Source organism: Rhinatrema bivittatum, chromosome 4 (genome assembly GCF_901001135.1).
Source record: "Rhinatrema bivittatum chromosome 4, aRhiBiv1.1, whole genome shotgun sequence".
NCBI classification, from domain to species: Eukaryota; Metazoa; Chordata; class Amphibia; order Gymnophiona; family Rhinatrematidae; genus Rhinatrema; species Rhinatrema bivittatum.
In genome coordinates this window covers 38,339,725-38,367,445 of record NC_042618.1, presented here as the reverse complement: position 1 = coordinate 38,367,445, position 27,721 = coordinate 38,339,725, and the positions used below count along the sequence as shown (strand labels likewise).

At 44.2% G+C, this 27,721-nt stretch overlaps 1 protein-coding gene across 2 annotated transcripts in view; it reads left to right on the top strand.

Annotated features, from left to right (window-relative positions):
- Positions 1-27,721, top strand: part of MOK (MOK protein kinase) — a 161,075-nt gene that overhangs the window by 60,368 nt on the left and 72,986 nt on the right. For both annotated transcript variants that reach the window (XM_029597967.1, XM_029597966.1), the window contains exon 4: positions 23,313-23,383. In XM_029597967.1, coding sequence (XP_029453827.1) covers positions 23,313-23,383 — 71 coding nt within the window. The remainder of the gene's footprint in view (positions 1-23,312; positions 23,384-27,721) is intronic.

Below are 27,721 nucleotides of genomic sequence, written 5' to 3'. Positions count from 1 at the left end.
CTCAACGCACAATTAAACTCTGGAATTTGTTGCCAGAGGATGGGTTAGTGCGGTTAGTGTAGCTGTATTTAAAAAAAGGATTGGATAAGTTCTTAGAGGAGAAGTCCATTACCTGCTATTAATTAAGTTGACTTAGAAAATAACCACTGCTATTACTAGCAACAGTAGCAGGGAATAGACTTAGTTTTTGGATACTTGTCAGATTCTTATGGCCTGGATTGGCTGCTGTTGGAAACAGGATGCTGGGCTTGATAGACCCTTGGTCTGACCCAGTATGGCATGTTCTTATGTTCTTAGATAGTCCAGCATCCTTAAGAAAATTAATAAACCAAAGGTATTTCCCTCTAAGTTGGTTTTCGAGCTGCTCCAGCTGAGATGAAAAATATTGATTTTCTATAAACATATTTTGTTACAAAGCAGTATGACTGCCACATTAAGTTTAAGGGAGGCATTTATTTCTTTTAAAAGTTTGCTGTTTCCAGAATCCCTACCTGGGTATCTAATTCATTTATATGATGAACAACTGGATTAATTTGGACAGATATATTGTAATTTAGAGTCCTAATTGCCTCCCAAATCGTTTTGAGGGAAAATATAGTAAGTCTTACCAAAGATAAAGGCTGTAAAATTTGCCGCACTGCTTCTCTCCCATAAGAACATAAAAATTGCCATGCTGGGTCAGACCAAGGGTCCATCAAGCCCAGCATCCATTTTCCAACAGAGGCCAAACCAGGCCACAAGAACCTAGCAAGTACCCAAACACTAAGAAAATCCCATGCTACTGATGCCAATAATAGCAGAGGCCATTCCCTAAATCAACTTGATTAATAGCAATTAATGGACTTCTCCTCCAAGAACTTATCCAAACCTTTTTTAAACACAGCTACACTAACTGCACTAACCACATCCTCTGTCAACAAATTCCAGAGCTTAATTGTGCATTGAGTGAAAAATAATTTTCTTAGATTAGTCTTAAATGTTCTACTTGCTAACTTCATGGAGTGTCCCCTAGTCCTTCTATTATCCGAAAGTGTAAAGAACCGATTCACATCTACTCGTTCAAGACCTCTCATTATTTTAAAGACCTCTATCTTATCCCCTCTCAGCAGTCTCTTCTCCAAGCTGAACAGCCCTAACCTCTTCAGCCTTTCCTCATATGGGAGCTGTTCCATCCCTTTTAACATTTTAGTCACCCTTCTCGTACCTTCTCCATCGCAACTATATTTTTTTTTTAGATTCGGCGACCTGAATTGTACATAGTATTCAAAGTGTGGTCTTACCATGGAGCGATACAGAGGCATTATGATATTTTCTGTTTTGTTAACCATTCTCTTCTTAATAATTCCTAACATTCTGTTTGCATTTTTTAACTGCCGCAGCACATTGAGCTGATGATTTCAAAGTATTATCCACTATGATGCCTAGATCTTATTCCTGGGTGGAAGCTCCTAATATGGAACCTAACATTGTGTGACTACAGCAAGAGTTATTTTTCCCTATATGCAACATCTTGCACTTGTCCACATTAAATTTAATTTGCCATTTAGATGCCCAATCTTCCAGTCTTGCAAGGTCCTCCTGCAATGTATCACAGTCCGCTTGTGATTCAGCTGCTTTGAATAATTTTGTATCATCTGGAAATTTGATAACCTCACTCGTAGTATTCCTTTCCAGACGATTTATAAATATATTGAAAAGCACCGATCCAAGTACAGATCCCTGAGGCACTCCACTTTTTACCCTTTCCCGGTAAGAAAATTGACCATTTAATCTTACTCTGTTTCCTGTCTTATAACCAGTTTGTAATCCACTAAAGGACATTGCCTCCTTTCCCATGACTTTTTAGTTTTTCTAGAAGCCTCTCATGAGGGACTTTGTTAAACGCCTTCTGAAAATCCAAATACACTACATCTACCGGTTCACCTTTATCCACATGTTTATTAACCCCTTCAAAACAGTGAAGCAGATTTGTGAGGCAAGACTTCCCTTGGGTAAATCCATGTTGACTGTTTTCCATCAAACCATGTCTTTCTATATGCTCTGTGATTTTGATCTTTAGAATAGTTTCCACTAATTTTCCCGGCACTGAAGTCAGGCTCACTGGTCTATAATTTCCCAGATCATCCCAGGATCCCTTTTTAAATATTGGGGTTACAGTGGCCACCCTCCAGTCTTCAGGTACAATGGATGATTTTTTTTTTAAAACTGTATTTATTGAGTTTTTTAAACAATAACAAAGGAAACAGGAAGAGGCAACAAAGCCACCAATAGCAGGGTATACATATGGTCAAACAAGTATGACATTCGATTAGTGAGAACAGAGACTTTGAATATAAAGAACAGATCAAAACAGAGCAAAACAATCAGGAGTGTTCATCTTTGTTACAACCCTTCCCCTCCTCCCCGTTCCCTCCCCCTTATTCCCTCCCCTCCCCCAGTTCTAGGATATGTTACAAATTTCATCATACGTAGAGCTTATGCCAAATCTATGTCTGATACATGTCAGAGCTAGATCAGAGGTAAGGCAGAAAACGTATCACTTGTAATTCCTGTGGATCAGAAATACAGCGGAATTAGATCAGAAGTGAATCAGAGACCATTGAGCAACATGTCAGAGATACAGCAGCAACACTTCAAAAAAGAGAAACAATGAAAGTACAATGGTAATCCAATGAAAAAATGCAATAGTAGTACAATGGAAAGTCCACGGGGTAGTGCTCCGAGCAGGAAACTCCAAGCAGAAACCTTGTACAAGGGCAATACATTGATGGAACAACATAATTGTGAGCAAGTTTAAACATACGTAAGATCATACATTGTTGCGGTCCCGACCGCTTCCCTTCTGTTAGGGCTCAGGCCCGCCTACCTCCGCTTCAGTAGTCGCCACGTTCCGCCCGCTCCGGACCCCGGGGGCTTCTCTCACTCCACGTGGCGGCCGCCATTACGGGCCTACTTCCCACCGGTCTCGCGCGCCCAATTCCCAGAAGTCCGGCCCCGCCTGCGCGGCTGACGTCACGCTCGATTCCCAATTTAACCGGCGTTCAGACTCTCTCTCAACGTCTTGCAACGAGGTTCACAACTTCTTAGTTGCTTCCAGTTGTGTTCCTGTTGATCTCCACGTTGCCTGCTTCTGACTCCGGTTTGCTTCTGACTCCGCTTCAGCCCGCTGCCTGCCTCTGACTCCGGTTTGCTTCTGACTCCGCTTCAGCTTGCAGCCTGCCTCTGACTCCGGTTTGCTTCTGACTCCGCTTCAGCCTGCAGCCTGCCTCTGACTCCGGTTTGCTTCTGACTCCGCTTCAGCCTGCAGCCTGCCTCTGACTCCGGTTTGCTTCTGACTCCGCTTCAGCCTGCAGCCTGCCTCTGACTCCAGTTTGCTTCTGACTCCGCTTCAGCCTGCAGCCTGCCTCTGACTCCGGTTTGCTTCTGACTCCGCTTCAGCCTGCAGCCTGCCTCTGACTCCGGTTTGCTACAGACTCCGCAGCCGCCCGCTGCCCTGCCTTCAGCCGGCCCTCGGCTCTGCGCAGCCGGTCCCCAGCCTTCCGGGTACCTTGGACTTCCTATTCACTCTGCCTGCTCCGGTCCCGGCCTACGCCCCACCACAGCCTTCTGGACATTCAGTATACAGCTCCCAGTCCCAAGGACTCGGGACCCTACGGGCTCCTCCCAGGGGGTCCCTGGTTCCTGGGTGAACCCTTCCAGCTTGTGGCTCCGCCTCCCGGCCTACCCTGTCTCCCTAGGTAGGTCGGCCCAAGGGTCCACCAACTTCTTCAGCAGCATCAACTGCAACATACATAATATGCGTAAGATCATCTGGTGGGGCATTAAATGGAACATAAAGATACTTAGAGATACATAAAGAGGTATTTGGTGATAGGAGGCAATATTCATATTCAAATTCGTATGGATTTATAGGGTGAGAAAGGGTGTAGTGTGATGTTAGAGGAGCCCATACAGAAGACGTTATTGCATGCTTTTTTGCTGATGTGTTTCGTGCGATAGCAAACTCAGTGGCACACAGTTGTACTAACTTTCGGAACCAGAGCTCATAATTGGGCGTTTGGTTTGTCGTCCATGTGATCAGGATGGATTTTTTCCCCAAAAGGGCTGCTTTTTGCAATAATAGACCTTCCGCGCTACAGAAAGAGGGCGAAACATTCGGAAGCGTACCGAATAGCCAGAGCGCTGGATCCCGTGGAAGAGCAATGTGTAGAAGTGTAGAGCATATGGAACATATCTGTTCCCAGAATTCTTGTATCTTGGTGCAGTCCCAGAAACAGTGATAGTAAGTCCCTTCATCTAGTTCACATTTGGGGCATATTTTAGTGGGACAGATTTTCATTTGGAAGGCTCGGGTTCGCGGAATGTACAATTGCCACAGGAATTTGTAATTAGCTTCTCTTAGCAACACATTCTCGGATACTACATACGTCTCTCGCATGCATCGTTGGAATTCATCCAGTGTAATAGTACAGTTTTTCCAAAGTGTCCATTTATCAAATAGGGCTTCAAGAGATAATGTCCGGCTGAGAGCAATAAGTGCCGTAGTCATTTTGGATATGGATAATTTTTTCCTATGACCCGGATGGGTAAGATCCTAGATTTTCTGAGAAGTGTGGAGCGCTTCGGTTGGAAATCTGAGACTGCGAATAAAATGGCTTGCTTGCTGATAGGCGTAATAGTCCGTGTTCGGGATTGGAAAAGCAGACTGTAACTCCTGGAAGGTAAGTGGCCTCCCCGAGAGCGGTTCGAAGAATTGATGAACATATGTTAATCCCTGAGCTTGCCAGTTGTGGAAAGGCCTCCTGGTAGTTCCTGGGGGAAACAGGGGGTTCCCCGTGAGCTGTAAAAGAGGAGTCAGGCGGTTCGAGTGCTGCAAATTGTTACAGAGAGTAGTCCAAGCGCTTCTGCAGGTACGTAGGAACAGATGGCTTTTTAGGTTAGGTGTTATCAGGTTAGTGCTAGTTGCAATAAGGAGTTAAGAGAATGGACTCCATACCACTCTAAGAGGTGTGAATAAACAGTCACTAATGTAGCGGAGTGTACAGGTGAGGGTATAAGTGAGGAGGTCAGGACACCCCATTTCCCCAGCTGTCACTGGTGCAGTAAGTACTGCCATTGGCAATTTCGCTTGTTTACCTCTCCATAGAAAAAGCCGCAATTCTTTGGAGATCTTCTATGGTCTTGTTTCGTGAGCCAAATGGGGGTCATTTGCAGTATGTAGAGCCATTTGGGGAGCAAGATCATTTTAACCAGTTGTATTCTCCCTGTTAGTGAAAGGGGTAAGGATTGCCATTGCTGGAATTTGATTATAGATTGGTCCAATATTTATTTATTTATTTATTTCGGATTTTTATATACCGACATTCTCAATACAAGTATCGAATCAGGTCGGTTTACATAGAACAATAACTGTCGCAATAAAGGCGTTACATTAAACAGCGTTTCTTAACATATATTTTCTTAACATATCACATATAAATATAACTATAAATACAACTTAAATATAAGTACAACTTGAATATTACATAAACAATAATAATAATGATGATAATAACTCGTCGACAGGACGAAGATCAATATCAGGAATGTTTAAAGCGTGAATAAATATCTTGAATAATTGGAGGGATAGTCTAAATTGTGATGTGAGGGTACATATACCTTGTTGAAATGCAAAATCCGAGTTATGCATGAATTAAAGAAGACTGATGAATCAGAGAAGTAGTCTTAAACAGGTGAGTTGTTCAGGTCTGGTGTGGTTGGTTCTTGAGGGGAATATGGGTGATCGATGATCTGATGTTGGACTATTTTCCTCTTTGACCGGTGTCTGAGTGATCTTGTGACTCTGAATAGGCTTGCCTGAAAAGCCACGTTTTTAGGTTTTTCTTAAAAGTTAGATGACAGGTCTCTTGGCGTAGATCCGGCGGTAATGAGTTCCAGAGGGTGGGCCCAGCTGTGGAGAGTGCTCGTTTTGTTAGTGTAGATTTGATCGGGGGAGCATATAAGGAACCTTTGTAGTTGTACCTGATGGGTCTTTGTGATGTGTGAGGGCGGATTTGTGTGATTAGATTTAGGTGAGCGATGCCCATGATATCCTTGTGGATCATTGATAATGTCTTGTAGGAGATTCTAGCTTTTATAGGAAGCCAGTGGAGGCTGTGAAGAATAGGTGTTATGTGGGCTCTTTTATTTGTGTTAGTGAGTAGCCTCGCTGCGGCATTCTGCACCATCTGTAATGGTCTTGTGGATAAGGCTGGAAGACCTAGCAGTAGAGAGTTGCAGTAATCCAGCTTAGACAGAATTATAGACTGGACTACTAGCCGGAAGTCACTGAAGTGAAGAAGAGGTTTAAGATTTTTTAGCACTTGGAGTTTGAAATAGCATTCTTTAGTTGTATTGGTGATGAAGGATTTAAGGTTGAATTTGTTGTCGAGACGCACTCCCAGGTCTCTGACTGAGGTGGAGTGGTTAATAGTTAGTTTTGAGAATTGTGTTGCGTTTTGGGAGTTGGTGAGGGTATTGTTTTCGTCAGGTGAGATGATGAGGATTTCTGTTTTGTTTGGATTAAGTATGAGGTTCAAGCTGGATAGCAGAGTGTTGATAGCCTGTAAGCAGTTGTTCCAATGTGCCCAAGTTTTTTGCAGTGATTCTGTGATGGGCAAGAGAATCTGAATGTCATCAGCGAAAATATAATGTTTTAGCTTTAGGTTAGAGAGTAAGTGGCAGAGTGGAAGCAGGTAAATATTAAATAGCGTAGGTGAGAGAGATGATCCTTGAGGTACTCCTCGAGTTGATTTGATAGGATGCGATTCTTCATTATTGATTTTTACTTTGTAGAATCTGTTCTCCAGGAACGATTGGAACCAGCTATAAGCTTCTCCTTGGATTCCTATATCGGATAGCCGTTCGAGTAGGATGGTATGGTTGACCGTGTCAAATGCGGCGGATAGGTCAAGAAGAGCGAGGAGGTGAGGTTGTTTTTTTTCGAGATTAAGAAGGATGGTGTCCGATAGCGATGTTAGAAGTGCTTCAGTGTTTTGAGATTTCCTGAAGCCGAACTGGAAAGGGGAGAGAATATTGTTATCCTCCAGGTATTCCGACAATTGCTTGTTGACGAATCGTTCCATTACTCTTGATAGGGGTTGAATATTGGCCTTGTACAGTAATTGTATGTTAGTCGGTATTCGTATCCCCAAATACTTAAGTTCTTTCGGGACCCAACGGAGAGGGAAGTCTCCAGTCCATGTTGTGCGGACTGTTCCGGTTACGTCTATAGCCTCCGATTTATCTTGGTTTATTTTAAGGCCTGCAAATCGTCCATATTGAAGTTGTAATCGTAAGACCTCAGGTGCGGGGTGGTTAGAAAGACTAGTACATCGTCAGCGACAGCTGCAATTTTGAAAACATACGGGGGCCCCCCAAAGCCTTTGATAATAGTATTTTGGTCCATTTTACATAACAAGGGATCAATAGCAAGGATGTAAAGCAATGGTGATAAGGGGCAGCCTTGATGCACTCCTCGAGCTATATGGACGTCCTCAGAAAGGTACCCATTTGCTAGGATTCGCAAGATTGGGTTGCAGTTCAGAAGGTCTATATAATATAGAAAGTCCCCGCAAATTCCAAAGCATTGAAGCGTTGCAAAAAGGTACCTCCATGTCACTCTGTCGAAGGCTTTTTCTGAGTCGAAACCAACAGCGAGTGCGGGTATACCTTGGGTTTGGCAGCTTTCCATTGCGGTTATCAGTTTAATGATATTGGCATGTGGGCTTCTCCCATTAACAAAACCCACTTGATGGGTAGAGATTAGCGAGGGTAGGAGGACGTTCAATCTTTCGGCTAGTACTTTTGCTAAAAGTTTTAGGTCGCAGTTTAATAATGAAATTGACCTATAAGAGGAGGCAGATAGTGGGTCTTTGCCTGGTTTAGGAAGGACTGTAATGTGAGCAGTGTTGAATGAAGGGGGGAATTTCCCCTCAGAGAGTCCATTAGTATAAAAGTTGGTTAAAGGAGTTGTGATTTGCAGTTGGAGTATTTTATAAAAATCATAGGAAAGTCAATCTGGACCTGGCGACTTCCCAATTTGGGTTATAGAAATCGCTTGCGAGATTTCTTGTGTCTGGAGAGGCCTATTTAGGAATGCCAGCTGAGAAGTGGTGAGTGCCAGGAGGGATAGGCCTTGAAAAAATTCAGTCTCATTGTCTTATCCTTCACCATGATCTGGGGTGTATAGTTGACTAGTATCGACGAAAACATTCACAGATGTCCCTCGATCCATAGTCTCATTGTCCCATTTGGTAGGCGCATACTATTAATAATTGTTTTTTTCCTGGCAGTGCGAACTAAATTCGCCAATAACTTGCCTGACTTATTACCATACCGAAAGAGGTTTTGCTCTCCTTTCTGGATGTAGTAATGCGCTCTCATATGCAAATGGGTATTAAGGCTTCTAAGGATATCATAGTATTCATTTCTATGTGTGGTTGTAGGTGATTGAATCAGCTTTCGTTTACTTTGCTCTAGCAGTTGTTCATAATTCAAAATAGCTTGATTAAGACGTTTAGTATGTGCGTGGACGTAGGAGATGATATCGCCTCGCAATACAGCTTTGCCGGCTTCCCAGAACAGTTGAGGGTCTGTGGTATGTTGCTGGTTGAATGTCGCATATCTTTCCATTTAGCTTGTAAATATTCCTTAAATTTATGATCATTGGCAAGATAACTCGGGAATCTCCATTGCCGATCACCCTGTGAGGAAAGCGTTGAGGTGATAGTAACAGAGACTGGGGCATAATCCGAGATGGCTTGGGTTTCAATATTTGCCTGTTTGATGCGAAAGAAAAAAGCTGGTGGAATAAGAATGTAATCGATGCGTAAGAGAGACATGTGCGACCGAGAGACATGGGTGAAATCTTTTTCTTCTGGGTGAAGAACTCGCCACACATCTAAAAGGTCAAGTTGATTACATAAAAATGCTATACCCTTTCTGCATTTGGACGTCTTCTTCGATTGTGGGGGACTTCTACCTATGGTAACATCATGTGCATCATTGAAGTCCCCTAATAAAAATAGTTGACTGTGTCTGTGGGTTTGAAGTAGATTGCAGAGTCGTGAAAAAATAATGTGAATACTCGTTGGGAGCACATACAGGGGTAGATTTTTAAAAAAGCGCGTTCGCGTACTTTTGTTGGCGCACCAGTCGCAAACAAAAGTACGCTGGATTTTATAAGATACGCGCGTAGCCGCGCGTATCTTATAAAATCCTGGATCGGCGCGCGCAAGGCTGCCGATTTTGGGCAGCCGGCCTGCGCCGAGCCGCGCAGCCTGCCTCCGTTCCCTCCAAGGCTGCTCCGAAATCGGAGCGGCCTCGGAGGGAACTCTCTTTCGCCCTCCCCTCAACTTCCCCTCCCTTCCTCTACCTAACCCACCCTCCCGGCCCTATCTAAACCCCCCCCTACCTTTGTCCATGGATTTACGCCTCCCGGAGGGAGAAGTAAATCCACGCGCGCCAACGGGCCGCTGGCGCGCCGAGCCGTGACCCAGGGGCGGTTACGGAGGGCGCGGCCACGCCCCCGGACCGCCCCGGGCCAAAACCACGCCCCCGGGCCCGCCCCCGAAACGCCGCGTCCCGCCCCCAAAACGCCGCGTCGATCGGCCCCGTCCCCGACACGCCCCCGACAAAAAACCCCGGGACTTACGCGAGTCCCGGGGCTCTGCGCGCGCCGGCAGGCCTATGGAAAATAGGCGCGCTGGCGAGCAGGGCTTTTAAAATCCGCCCCATATTGCAGATCGTAACCGGCATAGCATTCCAGTGGCCTGTAAACAGGATGAATCTTCCGTTGGGGTCCTCTATATTTTGAATAAGTTGGAAATTTGCTGCCTTACTAATTAAGATCAACACTCCTGCCTTCCTATGAACTGCAGCCAAGTAGACACAGGTTCCCACCCAGTCTCTTTGGAGTTTTTGGCTTTCTGCCGACTTAAGATGGGTTTCTTGTATGCCCGCAATATCTGCGTTCAGCCGTTTAAGATGAGATAGTACTTTCTTGCGTTTAGCAGGGGAGCCCAACCCATTGACGTTCCATGAGATGAGTTTATTCATATTGTGCAAAGCATTTATTTATATAATCAGCGCAGTAAATACCAATTTGAGATAGGAAGCAGGCCCCCACCGTAGCCCCCTCTCATGCTCTGTCCAGATGGGTTGGCGTGTATTGAAACTTAGAGTCCAATTTCCAAGGTAGTGAAAATGTCTCTTGATACACCATGGCAGCATACATTAGGTAGACGTGTCTCTCTTGAAGTATCTCCGATGCACTATCCGACAAAGAACTGCTGCTTCTTCCAATATCCCTCTCCCCTTCCCCCCCTTCCCCCCCAATTTCCCCAACCCTGTAAGTCCTTTTAGGAAACAGCCTCTGATCTAGAGGCAATGAGGTCATTTTTCTTGTGTATGTGTGCTGTGACTCCATGTGCATGATTTTAATCTCCATAAGGCAATAAAGACGGTATGTGAGACTGAAAAATATAAAACATATCAAGTGATGTGCCCGTTCACCCACATTTTTTTGCTCCTCAATAATAAGAGGCTCCAGAGGTTTGTGAAATTAGGACTAGAAGGCTGGTGCTGTGCATCCATGTCAAAAGCCTCTAGTTTAGCGTACTAAAAGAGTATCTTCTTTTCCAGAAGTGTGTGATGCTCAGCTTTTCCTCCTATGCTGTTTCAGGAGTTAGTATCATGGAGTATTCATTTGTCCTTAGGGTCCATAAGGGAGCTGCTTCGCTGGACCAAAGGACCACACTCACTCAAAAGGAGAGTGTGGGAGTGTATTCTTACTGGAGGTGCACGCTTAAGATAACATTCGTAAAGTAAACCCAAAGGTATATGGTGATAACATGGTAGCAGCCACGCCTGCTGACCTGAAGATCTGAGGTAGCCTTAGATCCCTGGTAGGGTTTGTAGGAATTCAGTGGCTTTATCAGGTGACTGGAATATATGTTGTTGGTCATTGTGCCAGATTTTCAGCTTAGCTGGGTACTGGAGTGCAAATTTGATGTGTTTTTGATATAGTTGGGAGCATACTGGTGAAAAACCTCTGCGCATCTCTGACACTCTTATAGAATAATCTTGAAAGATGCGGATTTTATTTTTCCCATAGGAGATTTCATGTTTGGATCGATATGCTCTCAGTTTTTTTGGGTCCCAGTCTGTGTGCTCTTTCTATTTTAAAGGTTCCCTTTAGGTCTGGCAGTTCCAGCACTTCAGGGAACCATTGCTCCAGCAGCGCTCCCAGGTTCCTTTCTTCTATAGCCTCAGGAAACCCTAGGAAGTGAAGGTTTGCTCTGCGCTCCCTATTTTCAAGGTCATCAACTGTGATTCAGCCTTAGTCTCTGCTCTAAGTGCCTCATCTTCTAAAACGGAGGTCCTGCCTGCCGCCTGATCGATTCGGGGGGAGAGCTCTGTTATGGCCGCCTGGACTTCCTCTAGCTGTGCCTTAACCCCTGCTAGTTTTTCATCCAGAGCTGATTTGATAACCTGCTCGATAGCAGGGAGAGTGAGCCCTGCCGCAGGAGGATCGCTGATATTTTCGCTAGCGGCGGCCATTTTGGAATCGGGACTGTGCGATTTTTCTCTTTCTTTTTTCCCTTTTTTGTGGCCATCGGGGGAGGCGTTTTATTCATAAATCGCACGATAGACATAAGCATTTATTTTTGCTAGTATTTAGCGTGTGTGGAGTCTTAGATGCGGGTTTGATTCGGGCCGATGGAGCACAGGCACTCGGAGCTCAGGGATTTCCTTTCTCCCATGCTCACCACATCACGTGACCTCCACAATGGATGATTTTAATGATAGGTTACAAATTTTAACTAATAGATCTGAAATTTCATTTTTTAGTTCCTTCAGAACCCTAGGATGCATACCATCCGGTCCAGGTGATTTGCTACTCTTTAGTTTGTCAGTCTGACCTACTACATCTTCCAGGTTCACAGTGATTTGGTTCAGTTAATCTGACTCATCACCGTTGAAAACTATCTCCAGAACTGGTATCTCTTCAACATCCTCATTAGTAAACACAGAAGCAAATAATTAATTTAGTCTTTCTGCAGTGGCCTTATCTTCCCTAAGAGCCCCTTTAATCCCTTGGTCATCTAACGGTCCAACCGACTCCCTCACAAGTTTCTAGCTTCATATATATTTTTAAAAGTTTTTACTATGAGTTTTTGCCTCTACGGCCACCTTCATTTAAAATTCTCTCTTCGCCTGTCTTATCAATGTTTTACACTTAACTTGACAATGCTTATGCTTTTTCCTATTTTCTTCGGATGGTTCCTTCTTCCAGTTTTTGAAGGATGTTTTTTTTTTGTTAAAATAGTCTCTTTCACCTCACCTTTTAACATTACCGGTAATTGTTTTGCCTTCCTTTCACCTTTCTTAATGCGTGGAATACATATGGACTGCGTGTCTAGGATTGTATTTTTAAACAATGTCCATGCCTGTTGAACACTTTTGACCTTTGCAGCTGCACCTTTCAGGTTTTTTTCTATTTTCCTCATTTTATCAAAGTTTCCCCTTTGAAAGTTTAGTGTTAGAGCTGTAGATTTACTTATTGTCCCTTCCAGTTATTAGTTTAAATTTGATCATGCTATGATCACTATTGCCAAGTGGCCCCACCACCATTACCTCTTTCACCAAATCCTTCATTCCACTAAGAATTAAATCTAAAATAGCTCCCTCTCTTGTTGGTTCCTGAACCAATTGCTCCATGAAGCAGTCATTTATTACATCCAGAAACTTTGTGTCTCTAGCATGTCCTGATGTTACATTTACCCAGTCAATATTGGGGTAATTGAAATCTCCCATTATTACTGCACTGCCAAATTGGTTAGCTTCCCTGATTTCTCTTAGCATTTCATCATCTGTCTGACCATTATGTCCGGGTGGACGATAGTATATTCCTATGACTATACTCTTACCCAACACAAATGGGATTTCTACCCATATAGATTCTACTGAGCATTTAGTCTCTTGTATGATCTTTATCCTGTTGAACTCTATACCCTCCCAGACATAAAGTTCCACACCCTCAACAGGTTGATCCTCCCTATCATTGCAATATAATTTGTACCCTGATATAGCACTGTCTCATTGGTTATCCTCCTTCCACCAGGTCAATGTGATGCCAATTATGTCAATCTCATCATTTACTGCTATAGATTCTCTCTCTCCCATCTTACTTCTTAGACTTCTGGCACTGGCATACAGACATTTCAAAGTGTATTTTTTGTTTGTATTAACAATCTGCTTTTCAGTTGATAGGGATAAGAACATAAGAACATGAGAAGTTGCCATACTGGGTCAGACCAAGGGTCCATCAAGCCCAGCATCCTGTTTCCAACAGTGGCCAATCCAGGCCATAAGAACCTGGCAAGTATCCAAAAACTAAGTCTATCCCATGCTACTGATGCAAGTAATAGTAGTGGCTATTTTCTAAGTCAACTTAATTAATAGCAGGTAATGGACTTCTCCTCCAAGAACTTATCCAATCCTTTTTTTAAACGCAGCTATACTAACTGTACTAACCACATCCTCTGGCAACAAATTCCAGAGTTTAATTGAGCGTTGAGTGAAAAAGAACTTTCTCCGATTAGTTTTAAATGTGCCACATGCTAACTTCATGGAGTGCTCCCTAGTCTTTCTATTATCTGAAAGAGTAGATAACCGATAATTTGGAAATCTTTAGCTCAGGTGATTTTTTTGCATATAGGCACATGGACTACGTTTGCTTTTATTGGAACTTCTCTGTTGGGATGTCCTAACTCTCCTGTTTCATTAGTATCCTTCGGCTTTCTCCCTTGTTCTAGTTTAAAAGCTGCTCTATCTCCTTTTTAAAAGTTAGTGCCAGTAGCTTGGTTCCACTCTGGTTAAGGTGGTGCCCATCCTTTTGGAAAAGTCTCCCCCATCCCTAAAAGTTTCCCCAGTTCCTTACAAAACTGAATCCCTCTTCCCTGCACCATCGTCTCATCCATGCATTGAAACTCTGGAGCTCTGGGGACCTGCACATGGAACAGGAAACATTTCAGAGAATGCCACCCTGGAGGTTCTGGATTTCAGGTTTCTACCTAAAATCCTAAATTTGGCTTCCAGATCCTCTCTCCCACATTTTCCTATGTCATTAGTGCCCACATGTACAACGACATCCGGCTCCTCCCCAGCACTGTCTATAATCTTATCTAGGTGACGCGTGAGGTCTGTCACCTTCGCCCCAGGTAGGCAAGTTGCCAGGCGGTCCTCACGTCCACCAGCCACCCTGTTATCTACATTTCTAATAAGTGAATCACCAACTATGATGGCCGGCCTAACTCTCCCCAATACATCACCTGGAGAGCAGGTCCTGCTACAGGATCAGTTCCTGCTTCCCCGGTATGAGGGACTCCAATTGGGAGACCTTTCTGATCCAAGGCAGCACAGGGGCTGCCAGACTGGATTTGGGACTTGGCTACTATGTCTCTGAAGGTCTCATGAACTACCAGTCGCTACCGTGAGTATTGGGCGATTTCAGGACAACTTCAGCTAGGTTTGCGGTCCCAAGACTCGACTTGGCGATCACTGCTTCATCAGCCAGCGCTGGGTGTTGTGGCATATCCAGCAATATCGCCTGGGCAGGATTTGAGGGCGCAATCTGGTCCTCCAGGGACAGAGAAAGTAACAAGTCTGGGAGAGAACTTAATACAGCTTCTTCTCAAGGACTCTCCAGTGATTCCACTCCCCGAGCTGAAATCCCCCATCTCACGTGGGCATCCATAGGTCCAATAACAGGGTCTAGGGAGGAGGCAACTGGGGCTTCCTGCCCCCTGGCTTTCCACTTAAGGGCGGAATAAGGTATATCAGAATGAAAGGAAGGTAGGTAAGAGACAGCTTTAACTGTGGTGTGCTAATGCGGCCATCTTGGATCCTTCCACAGTGATGTGATATCTGGGACAACTGTACAGATACCTCTGATGAAGCCTACCTGGCAAAACATGTCAGTTGTTTTAAAGAGTGATGTTTTTTCTATTAGGAACTACTACCTGGGCCATCTTCAACTCTCTACAGTTTTCATTCAAGTGTATTGGGGAAAGATTCTTTGAACTTTTTAATATATTATCTATTGTTTTTTTGGGATATTTTTGGATTCTCATATGAGTGGAAGTTTGAGAGAACATAATGTTTCCTTTTTTTATTTCAATTTTTTCCTTTTTTTTCTGATTTTAGTAGTATCTTCTGCTGCACTGTGTATGTTTGAGTGTTTATACATATATGTGTGTTGTTTGGCACCCTTATTCAGTATATATTAGTTCTTTGTTGTTGTTTTGTTCTTTGGTTTGATTATTATTTGATGGTCTTTGATTTGTAAAAATTTTGATTAATTTATTTTTTAGTGCTATTTTGATTAGATTTTTGTTATGTATTTAATGATACCTCCATCACCTGAATGTAATCTGCTTTGAAGTGCCTGAAAAGTGGGCTATAAATTAATAAATACATAACATAAAATACATTTAATAAAAGAAAGTATTTTTGTATTCAAAACATTGTTCAGTTTTTTGGCATGGCTTGAATTTTTTGCTATATATTTATACCTATTTCTTACAAATCGTTCCGGGGAAAATCTGCAGCTGTAGACTAGCACAGATAGTTGAGGTGTGTTATCTTTTCTTGTGTTTAGAGCTTATGTGTGAGGAAAAACACTTGAAAGACTGCAAAGTAAAGAAAAACAAATTTGAGGGCATACTTAGCAGAATAAATGAAGGATTCATTCTGTCTAGTACTACAGAAACAATCATTTAGGGGGTCATTTTCAAATGCATATCTACGCTGTTTTATGCAAGAAATGGGATTTTATAAAATCGCCTGTCTGCTGCACAGGTAAACCTGTACGAGTATTTCCCGTTTGTACTCAAATTTACCCAAACTACGATGGCATTCCCAGGAGTGAGGTTGGGGTTAGATTTTTCAATTGCATGCATACTTTTCAATTTTAAAAAGTATGTGCCTAAAATTTCACACGAAAATCACACACTCCAGATAGCAGATGCAGATACTTTTGTTAGGATAATTTTCAAAACAAACACGCCTATGCATGTTTTCTGTGAAAAATTGGTGTAACTTAGGCATATAATTGCCTCCTAAGTTACTCACGATGTTGCAGAATTACCCTCCTTGTGTATGATTGAAATTTTTTAAATGACATTTATTGCTATAAGCTAATAAAAAGGAGAATCATACTCCATCTCTATAATGTGCCTACAATCTCTAATGTATGTTTCATTGTCCTATCCTTACATTGGAGGTGAACCTATTTCCTGCTTCTAATTTGTATCCTACTTCAAACAGAAATTAGGGCTGGCAGTTCATCTCTATGAAAGAACTGTAACATGGTTTGATACGGTTCCAGCCCTGGAGGAATTTCCCCATCTTCCAGGGAAACAGGATCAACCTCATCATCAATTCCATCCAGATTCCTGTCAGGAACTTCCCCAGGGAACAGAGGTGAACCCTGGCACTTAAGCATAGGACTGGAAGAGGGAGGAGCCACCGGCTGGGGGAAAGCATAGGACTGTGCCTGAAGAAAGATTAGTAAACCTTGAAAAAATTTCAAGAAAAAGCAGCCAGGTCCAGACCAAGTCCAGAAGGAACTGGAGCTTGTCCCACAGAACTGCCCTCGCCAACTGAGGAGCCAGTCAAGGGAGAATCAACATCTGGCATCCTCCCGGTCAAGGCCGTGACCAACCCATCATCAGAATGGGAAGAGCCAGGCTTAGAAAATCCGAGGAAGACAACTCTCCCTGAGCGTCTGAGCAGTGCTGACACAGGGTAGAAGCCAGGTCAGACTGAGAAGCCCTAATATGACAGACAACACAAATAGGAAGATGCTTAGGCTTCTTCCTTACCGGCGCCATCGCTGTGGTAAATGTGTGTTGGAATAGCTCGCGCTCACAAATGAAATGCGCCTAAAAAGTAAGCACCTAGAAGAAAGTGCGACAAGGTGCACACACAACCCGTGCACCAAGTTAAGCGCGTAAAAAAGTTTGTGCGCATAAAAAGCACGCCAAAAAACCGAGTGCACAACGCGTGTGCAAAGCTGACACTGCACACTGACGGCCTATAGAGGGCAGCAGAACACGCACAAGATTGCATGAAAACGGCCACCATGGCATGCAAGAAAAAAGCCTAACTGCGGAGCCTAGCCCACTGGGGGCTGCTCAGCCCACCAGGCTGCCCAGTTCCTCAACACCAAGGGAGTGGGTATGAACGTCGGCACAGAGCACCAAGAACGGAGACCGGAGGAAGTCATGAAACTCCTCTAACTGTCTCTGATTCAGGTTAAACTCTCTCCTTTCTCCTTTTTTTTTTTTAACCTTACCTGAGCTCAGCACTTACTCGCTGAGCTCAGAGACAGTCTCTGGCTGCGAAGGGAGAGGGCATCTGCCATCACCACCACGCTCGTCCTCCTGCACCCGCTGCCTTTCAGCTGAACTAGCAGCTAAGTCCACACCAGGAAACCCAGCTACCAGACCCAAGGCAGCCCTCTAAGGGACCATGGAAATTACCTCAGGAATTCTCAACTGTGGGAGGGATGTTTAGGTATCACCACAGGAGAGTAGGGCTTTCTTTTCCTTAATATAGAATTTCAAATTTCTATTTTCAAAAAGCTCAAAGCACTCCCCATAGGGAGATGCACGTCCACCATCTGCTGGAGACAGAGAATACTGGTAGGCTGGGTTCACTGTAGAGTTATATATACTGTGACGTCAGCTTGCTCCATCTCCATCTGCTGGCAGGGGAGAATAAACCCACTGGTCCTGAGTCCATCTGTCTACACGTTAGGAAAGAATGGGAATCTGGTTCACCTGTACTTAGACGATTGGCTGATTCAGGCCAAGAGTCTAGAAGAGAGTCTTCGGGTCTCGTGCAAGGTGATTTCCTTGTTGCAGGAGCTAGGTTGGGTGGTGAATCTGACCAAGAGTAGTTTTTGGCCATCACAGACCTTAGAGTATCTTGGTGTTTGGTTCGACATGAAGCAGGACAGGGTGTTCCTGCTGGAAGGCCATATTCAGAAGCTGATGGCACAGGTGTGTCTATTGACGAACACTATACGCCCGACAGTCTGGTCTTATCTACAGGTACTCAGATTGATGGTTGCCACCCTGGAGGTGGTGCCATGAGCAAGGGTGCATATGCGCCTCTTCAGAGCACTCTGCTGGCTTTTTGGTGGCCACAGTCTCAGGACTATTTGATTTGGCTTCTCCTTCTGATGAAGACCTGCATACAACTGTAGTGGTGGTTAAAGGCAGATCTTCTAAGAAAGGGGTTCCCTAAGATCACTGGACTGACTAGTACTCATGACGGATGCGAGCCTCCAGGGTTGGGGAGCTCACTGTCAAGAGTTGACAATGCAAGGGCGCCGGAGTACAGAAGAGTGTCTCTGGAGCATCAATCGGCTGAAAGCCCGTGCCATCCAGTTGGCATGTTTGCAGTTCGGCGACCGCTTGCAGGGTCTAACAGTCTGGATAATGTCGGACAGTGTGACAATGGTGGCTTATATCAATCAGCAGGAAGGAACCAAGAGTCAGCAAGTGTCACAGGAAATAGACCACCTTATGAAATGGGCAGAAGTGCATCTTCAGGAGATCTCAGCCTCGCACATTGCAGGAAAAGGCAATAGAGTATCCGAACTGCAGGCCTTGTCTAGCCAGGAACCCTTCTACGGGTGAATCCAGGGGAGATACAGCTGTGTACTGTTCCATTTTTTTTGGCCAAAAGTGGTCTCGGATTTTCACTTGAGTCGTTGAATTTTCCTGCCGTCTCTGGACAGGGAAAGAGACGCAGAGGAATATTGCATGTTACGGCCCTTGGATGTCAAGAAGCATGTCTTGATGTATTTTGAGGTTTCCAGACTTCCCAGAAGACAGATCGCCTGTTTGTTCTCCATGGGGAGAGTAAACAGGGTGAGCCTGCGTTGCGGGCTACAATATTCCGCTGGATTAAGGAGGTAATCATGACTGCATATGTAGTCATGATGAGCGGCCATTGCCTGGTCAAGTTAGGCTCATTCCATTAGGGCTCAGGCAGTATCATGAGCAGAGATTAGATATTTGTCTCCAGTCGACATTTGCCGAGCTATTACGTGGTCTTCTTTACACACCTTTTCCAGGCATTACCGCATGGATGTGCAGGTCTGGGAGGACACAACCTTTGCGTTGATCAGACTGCGGGCAGCCTCCCACCCTATTCGGGAGTAGCTTTGGGATATCCCACTGGTTCTGGATCCACCTGTCCAAATGCTAAGAAAGGAGAAATTACTACTTACCTGATAATTTCCTCGCTGAACGACCTCCTGCAGTCGATCTCCTGCCGGCGCCATTTTCCGTACGGAAAATGATTCGCGGCGGGAAATCGCTCCCTGACCCCCGCTGGACCTCCAGGAACTTTTGGCCAGCTTGGGGGGGGCCTCCTGACCCCCACAAGACTTGCCAAAAGTCCAGCGGGGGTCCGGAAGGACCTCCTGCCGTCGAATCCTGTTGGTCTATGGCCGCCGCCATTTTTCGGCGCCATTTTGGAAAATGGCGCCGGCCGAAGACAACAAGATTCAGTAGCAGGAGCCCGTTCCGGACCGCTGCCGTTCCGGACCCCCAGGTAATTTAAGTCATTTGGGGGGGGGGGGGGTTCGGGAGGGTGGGGGATTGAAGGAGGTAGGATTTGGCAAGGAAATGTTTAAGTTATTTGGGGGGGGTTCGGGAGGGTGGGGGATTTAATTTAAAGGGTCGGGGATGGGTTTTAGCGGGTTTTAGTGTGCCGGCTCACGATTCTAACGATTTATAACGATAAATCATTAGAATCTCTATTGTATTGTGTTCCATAACGGTTTAAGACGATATTAAAATTATCGGACGATAATTTTAATCGTCCTAAAACGATTCACATCCCTACTTCATATAGGGGGTGCCCCTAGTCCTTGGTTCTGGACACCATTATACCTTTTTGCAGCAGGTCGGCTGGATTCCATGCTTACAGGGTAATTTTAAAAGGAATGCAGGTATGCCCATAAACACATGAGCAGAGAGCATCTGCAATTTTAAATTGTGCTCGCAAGTACGCACGTATCATTTAAAATACCCTTCTGGCTCGTATTTTGGCTAGCGCTTTAGTGACTTTTGCACACTACTGCAGGCAGATTTTAAAATATGCTCACGTGAGGGAATAATCAGTTTTTTCAAGTAGTCCATCAGTTTGCCCAGTTCATATCAAGGTCTTCAAGACCTCTCTGATCTTCATCCTGCCATCGCCCCCCCCCCCCTCCCCTCCTTGACCCCGAACATTCACGCTGTGCTAAATGCCCTAAAACGAGATCTCCAGACTTGCTCTTCATCAGGACCAGAAGGAAAGTTACGCGGTCAACAAGCTGACTCATGCCATGGTCATCTTTTTTTAAAATGCGGACTTGCACATGTAAGTCTTCGCCCCGCCCTGGAATGCCCATGCCCTGCCCCTTTTCTGTCCCCTTTTTCTTGATGCGTGCATGGGTATGTATATGCGTACTTTGCGGCTTCTTAAATTGTGAGTTGTTGGCGACTTGTTAAGCTGTAGACTCAGGAAGTCCCTTGCTCCATTGTTGTCAGTGGCTGGGGGAACAGTAGAATATCCTTGTGTGTTTGCATGTACTTGTAGCAACAAAATTCGGTATTTTTCCATTAGTGTTCATACAGAAATGCTGATCTTACTACTTTTGTCCAAAATCAATGTTTTTCAGGGTCTGACAGTGTATTGATGGGCTTAGAGTCCGTGGTGTAGCTAGCAGAACTGCCATTTTGCAGTTGTCGTCAACCTGTATGCCTAGCTGGAGTTTGTATGTCCAAGAGATTGTATTCGCAGTACATATCACATAACCTACCTGGTGGTCACACATTCACATCCTCCACCACTTGTTCCAGACCCTCACCCACCCAAAAGCTGCAGCCAAAAGAGGTCAGATTTAATAATTACATGTTTGATGAATGTGCATACTCCATTTTATAAAATACGTAAATTTTTGTGTACTTCCAAATCATGCCCCAGAAGGCCTGTGTGTGTGTGCATAATTGTCCATGCTTCTGCCCTTCTGAAAATTTGCTTACTGCATAGAGAAGCTAATTACACTTGCATATGCCGGTTTTATGTGCACATCTCCCTGTATGTTCAGTTAAGGGGTGTATTTGATCATTTGCCCATGTGAGATGTTTGATACCAGAAAAACTCTCCAGGAACTAAGAGGGATGATTGAACAGAGTTGCATTAAGAAAAAAGTCATTGTACCTTCTTTGCTTGAACGTGTTTATTAGGTATGATCACAATACAATGTCTGTTTGTTTCTTAGAGAATGCAATGGCTGAGCTAGGTAGGGGGTGGCAGAAAAGTTAAAAAAAATAAGGGGAAAAATAGGTGGTTGCAAGTGAAGGCTCATGGTGCTGTAGCTCAGTGGAAGCCAGTTCCAATGGAACCGGAAGCCCAAAGAAAGAGGAGGAAACTGCTGGATCAAAACTAATATCTGCTCTTGCCTGTGCTAGTGTGCATATCCTCTCCTTATCCTATGCCAAGTCTGCTTTTGTTGGCATTCTCTCTCTCACATTCTGTCACTGCTCGCGCTTGCACCTCACACCCTTTCTACGGGCATATCCTCTTATACCCATACACTGCTCATCTTTTCAAAAACACAAATGCACATCTATGGGAGTGTGAATCCCACTGGAGCACCATCATATTAAATTAGGCAACATAGCACTGGCTTCCAATGCTACCTATTCATTTCTGGTTTTGAATCATACACATACACCTTGCACCCCTTTTCACGCCACGCAGAACCCAAGCAACAGTCTTTAATGACTCATTCTGTTCCCAACATGTAAATACAAATTGCAGGGTAATAAGATTATTTATTTAAAACATTTATATGCTGCATTACCTTGTAATTCTAGTAGCATTCCATACATAAATACTATAAGCATAGTGAAACAAAAAAACCTAAAGCAAGGACGTGCCCAAAAGGAAAGGATGCTTTGCCTGTATTTTTTTTTTTTTTAACCATAGAAAATTTAACTCCTGGGTCAGAGCAAAATTTAAACTTCCCATGATATTTGTCAGCGTGTATTTCCCGGGATTCACAGCCGAATGTGGGCCGAGGCTTGGCACCAATCCGGGAGGAGGAGAGTGTCCTGCGAGTTTTGTCCTATCCTACTCTCACAACTTCAATACCAGGGCCAAATCAGGAAAAGACTATTTGTTTGCCTCCAGCAAACTGAGTGCAAATAATATTTTATTTATTTGTTTGTTTTTATATACCGACGTTCGTAGGAAACATCACATCGGTTTACAATATAAGTCAAATACACAATTAAAATACAAATATAATACAATATTATAATCATAAATCATAAAATACCTACAATTCATAGTAAAACATCTAAATCACAATAAAAGTTGGCTACCGCAAAAATAAAAAAATCATCATTAGAAAGTTTCAGTGATAGGCGGTAGAGAAGAGACTAGAGGGGGGATGAGTCAATGCTTATTGCAGCTTGCATGCGAAGCCAGAAGAGGCTAAATGATTTACAATTAGAATCTGCATCATTTTCATTTTCTCATATTTCTATTAGTGGGGCTGATGTAGTAGCATTTATAAACATTCTAGTCATAGTTGCAACATACACCAGTCAGGAAATGCTGCTTTGCAAACAGAAGAAAAAGATTATCCATCTGGTAAAGCTTTATCAAATTTTTCAGAAGAAAATATACTTCTGATTAGGGAGATCTGTATTGCATCTGTACGTACTGCTTTGCTGAGTGGAAGAGAGCTATTTTCTTACACTGATTTGCAGTTGAATGGCACTCATTTGGCCCATAAGAAAAAAAAAAAGGTGTGCTTTTTCCATTTAGCATGCTTTTTTTCTTTTTCACTCATGGGCCATTTGCCTGTCATTAGCTTACTGCATCCCGCGGAGCCACATAAGTGAAGCTGCTCTGTGTTTTTATCGTGTGAAGTGCATCTTGGGAGGTTAAGGTTCCTGCCAGCAGCTTGGTCCCATTTCATTCTTGTATATATGGAAGGTATTAGAAAATTATCCAGTTCGTTAGAGATGCAGAACGAAAGTAAGGCTTCTTTTATGGTTTACGCTTTGAGAATTTCTTTTAAATAATCACAGTTTCTCCAAAATAGTAGGCTCATGCAGTAGTGACTCAGCAGGTTGCAGGGGTGATTGCCTATACAGATACAAACTTGAAAATGTGTTGCTCTTTTTCAGCGAACAGAACTCTGGCTGTCTGGCTCTAATATGTGAACTTATGGATATGAATATTTATGAGCTAATTCGAGGCAAGTACAATTACGGGTTTAAAAGGTTCATCTAAAATCACCTTTCACGGCCCATGAGGTTGTATTAACTCTCACTGCACTATCCTGTTGCTTTGTGTTTATCCAACAGTTTATCAATTTGACAAATATAAATGAATAGAAAGCTTAGGGGTAGATTTTCAAAGGGATACGTGCGTAACCCCCGAAAAGCTGCCCCAAGATGCCCCTGCGCGCACCGAGCCTATCGTGCATAGGCTCGGCGGCGCGCGCAAGCCCTAGGACGCGCGTATGTCCCGGGGCTTTAAAAAATGGGCGGGCCGGGGGCGTGGCGGCGGGCCAGGGGCGTTCCCAAGTCCTCCGGCACTGCGGTTGTGCCAGAGGTTTGTGCGCCGGCAGCCGGCAGGCGCACAAACTCCGAGGCCGCTCCGAAATCGGAGCGGCCTCGGAGGGAACAGAGACAGCCTGCGCGGCTCGGCGCGTGCAAGTTGCACAATTGTGCACCCCCTTGTGCATGCCGACTCTGGAGTTTATAACATGCGCGCGGCAGCGCACATGTTATAAACTCCAGATTTTAAAACCTGCGCCCGCGCGCAGGTTTTAAAATCTGCCCCTTAATGTTACCCGATATATTAATATGTGAATATTAGTAAATAGGTCGAGGTCCATATTCAAAAGGATTTTTCCGGTTAAGTTTGGGACTTGGCCAGACAAACATGGGGATTAAATCTCTCTTTCCGCTGGCCAGATACGTTTTAGCAGGTCAAGGCTAAAACTTGTCCAGATACAAATAAAAAACTTGTCCAGATACAAATAAAAAAAGCTGGCATACAGGTGTTCTGGGGGCAGGGTTTCAACTTAGCCAGCTATCTCTGGTCCTGTTAGACAGAAAGTCTAAAGTTATTCTGGCACGTGTACCTGGGTAACTTTAAACTTAAGCAGTTCTATGCTGAATATAGCCAGTTAAGGAAAAAATGTTAGCAGGTAAACAGGCCTCATCTCCAACACCTCCCCTTCCCAAAATAATAATTAAAAAATACTGTTTATAATCGGTGGTTAGGACCCAGTTCCCCAAACCTGCCGCGAATCGTTTTCCGTACGGAAAATGGCGCCGGGGTCCGGAACCCTCGCTGAACGAACTCCTGCAGTCGATCTCCTGCCGGCGCCATTTTCCGTACGGAAAACGATTCGCGGCAGGAAATCGCTCCCGGACCCCCGCTGGACCCCCAGGAACTTTTGGCCAGCTTGGGGGGGCCTCCTGACCCCCACAAGACTTGCCAAAAGTCCAGCGGGGGTCCGGAACGACCTCCTGCGTCGAATCGTTTTGGTCTATGGCCGCCGCCATTTTGCGGCGGCCATTTTGCAAAATGGCGCCGGCTGAAGACTACATGATTTAGTGTGCCACTTTTCCTGCTCTCCCCCTTCCCCCGATTTAGCTACGGACCGCCGCTACGGAGGTAATTTAAGGCTACGGACCCCCAGGTAATTTAAGGCATTTGGGTGGGGTTCGGGAGGGTGGGGGATTTAATTTAAAGGGTCGGGGGTGGGTTTTAGGGTGTTTTAGTGTGCCGGTTTTCCTGCCCTCCCCCTTCCCCCGATTTACGATTTTTTGACGATAAATCGGGGGAATTGGTATTGTATCGTGGCCCTAACGATTTTTGACGATTTAAAATATATCGGACGATATTTTAAATCGTCAAAAAACGATTCACATCCCTAATATGGAATCTTAATTCACTGACTGCATACACATCCTGATTTGACACTCTGCTTGATTGCTGATATTTGCACGGGCCTGTGTGGTTTTTTGTTTTTGTTTTTTATATTTAATCTTTATTAAGTTTTTTTCATAATAATATACAAAGTATTAACTTTATTAGTGAAAAGTGGTGTTTACATCAAGAAACATATTTCAACAAAATTATTTCACAATACATTTTCAAGTAATTTACACCCATTAGACCTCAAATACTAGAGGGGGGGTGGTGTATCAACAAAATAGGAAAAACAAATATCTTAAGAAATAAACGTCCTATACATCGGTTTCTTTCTAATAGGACTTCTTTTAACTACCACCCATTTGCTGTACCACCTTCTTGGCATCCACAAAGTTTTTTAGCTGGTCAGGATGGAAAAATATATAATTATCTCTCCCATACTTTAGGACACTTTTACATGGGAACCTAAGTATGAAGGAGGCACCCACTGCTAAAGCTTCCTGCTTTAAAGCTAAAAAGTTCTCTCTGTTTTGCTGTGTCTCTTTTGTTAGGTCCGGGAAAATCCTAATGCGAGATCCCATGAATAAAACATTTATTTTTTTGAAATAGGTGCGCATTATTTCTCCCATATCATTTTCATTGTAGAAAGATAGTAATAATGTTGCTTTCTCCACAATCTCATATGTGGAAGATTCCAGAAAATCTGTTAGATTTTCTAATACATTGGGAGCTGGTTGTATTTGCTGATTTCTCCTTGTTGGCAAGAAATAAGCCTTTTCTAGGGGTGGACTTTTATCAGGGGAAATCTCTAATATCTCTTGAAAATACCGCTTCATGGTGGTTCTGGGAATTTCTCCAACAATCCTAGGAAAGTTTATTACCCTCAAATTTAGATGCCTCAGCCTATTTTCTAAATTTTCAATTTTTCTTCTTGCTGCTCCACAATCCTGAATTATTGTCATCTGAACTTCTTTGACATGTTTTATATCATTTTCCAAACTCAGGAATTTCTCAGTCACTTCCAACTTATAACCATCAAAGTTCTTATTCAATGAATCCAGCTGGTAGGAAACAATATTAATCTTAACCGAACATTCAGCTATCGACTTTGCCATTGCCGCTGACAATTTCCACAAGCAGTCTAAAGTGACTACTTCTGGGTTTTCTAAGGTTATCTCACCCTCGGTGTAGGGAAGAGGCTCCTGCCCATGGTTCTCACCTCCTGGGCTCTGCCTTTCTTCTCTTCTTCCCTGCTCACTCTCACAAAGATAACTCTCTCCATATTCTATGGAGGTCTGCGCTAGTCTTCCCAACGAAGTCGCCCCTTCAGACTGCAGCATGGGAGCTTCCACTTCGGGACTCTCGGGTAGTCGCGGTGACAAGGTGGCTCGCGCAGTTGGTGGGAGTCGGTCATCCAGCGGGCTGAGGGAAACCTCTTCCGAGGTCAGGTCACATTCTCCCCTCTGTGACCCGACAGCTGGGCCTCTCAGCTTGATTCCTTCCGATTTGGGGATGCATTGAGAGATTGTCTTCTGCCCTGTTGGTATCACTGAGACAGAAGGGTACGTCCTTAGCCTCACTTTGCGCTTTGGAGGCATTTTTCTTAGGAAAACTGATTGAAAAGAGAAAAAAAGCGCTAGAGGAGTTTTCAATGCGTCCGCTTAGGTTGCCATCTTCTGCCTGTGTGTTTATATACTGCAGTGCTTCCTGAATTATATAAGGAGTCTCACTTCACTAACTGAACACGATAAGATCGGCCTGATAGTGAATTCACTAATACATTTAAAGAATGTTAATTAGACACATTCCTACTTCCATAGCAACCTAAAACTTAACTAGGAACTGAACAAATTTGAGATGAAGGCAGCAATCCAGCAGCAAGAGGGGGGCTTCCCAGTCTTTTGCATCGAGTGTCACATGTATGATTTTTTACCTGCCTGTGAGAAATTGTACATGTGCATGCGATGCAAAGAGCTCCTGTCTCTCAGAGAACATAGTAGCCAAGTCCCAACTTCAGACTGGCAGCCCTGGTGCTGCCTTGGAGGAAGGTCTCATGATCGGAGAGCATCAACCTGGTGCAGCAGAAAGGATCCTGTAGCAAGGACCTGCTCTGCAGGTGGTGCATTGTCCTTTCGCACCGAGGATATGCCTCCAAGGCCTACTGCCCAAGAGGGAAGGGTTAGGTCGTCCGTCATAGTTGGTGTTTAGATTATTAGGAATGTAGAAGAGAGTTAGCAAGTAAATTGTCAACAGACTGAACTATCCTTTCAAACAGGCCGATACAGTACAGTGTGCTCCGGTGGAGCTCACTGTTATCCCGTGTTTGGACGCGCGTTTGACGCGCTAGCTTTACCCCTTATTCAGTAAGGGGTAATAGCGCGTCGAAAAGGCGCATCCAACCCCCACGAAACTAATAGCGCCCGCAACATGCAAATGCATGTTGATGGCCCTATTAGTTATTCTCGCGTGATTCACTAAGTAAAATGTGCAGCCAAGCCACACATTTTACTTTCAGAAATAGCGCCTACCCAAAGGTAGGTGTTAATTTCTGCCGGCACCGGGAAAGTGCACAGAAAAGCAGTAAAAACTGCTTTTCTGTGCACCCTCCGACTTAATATTATGGCAATATTAAGTCGGAGGTCCC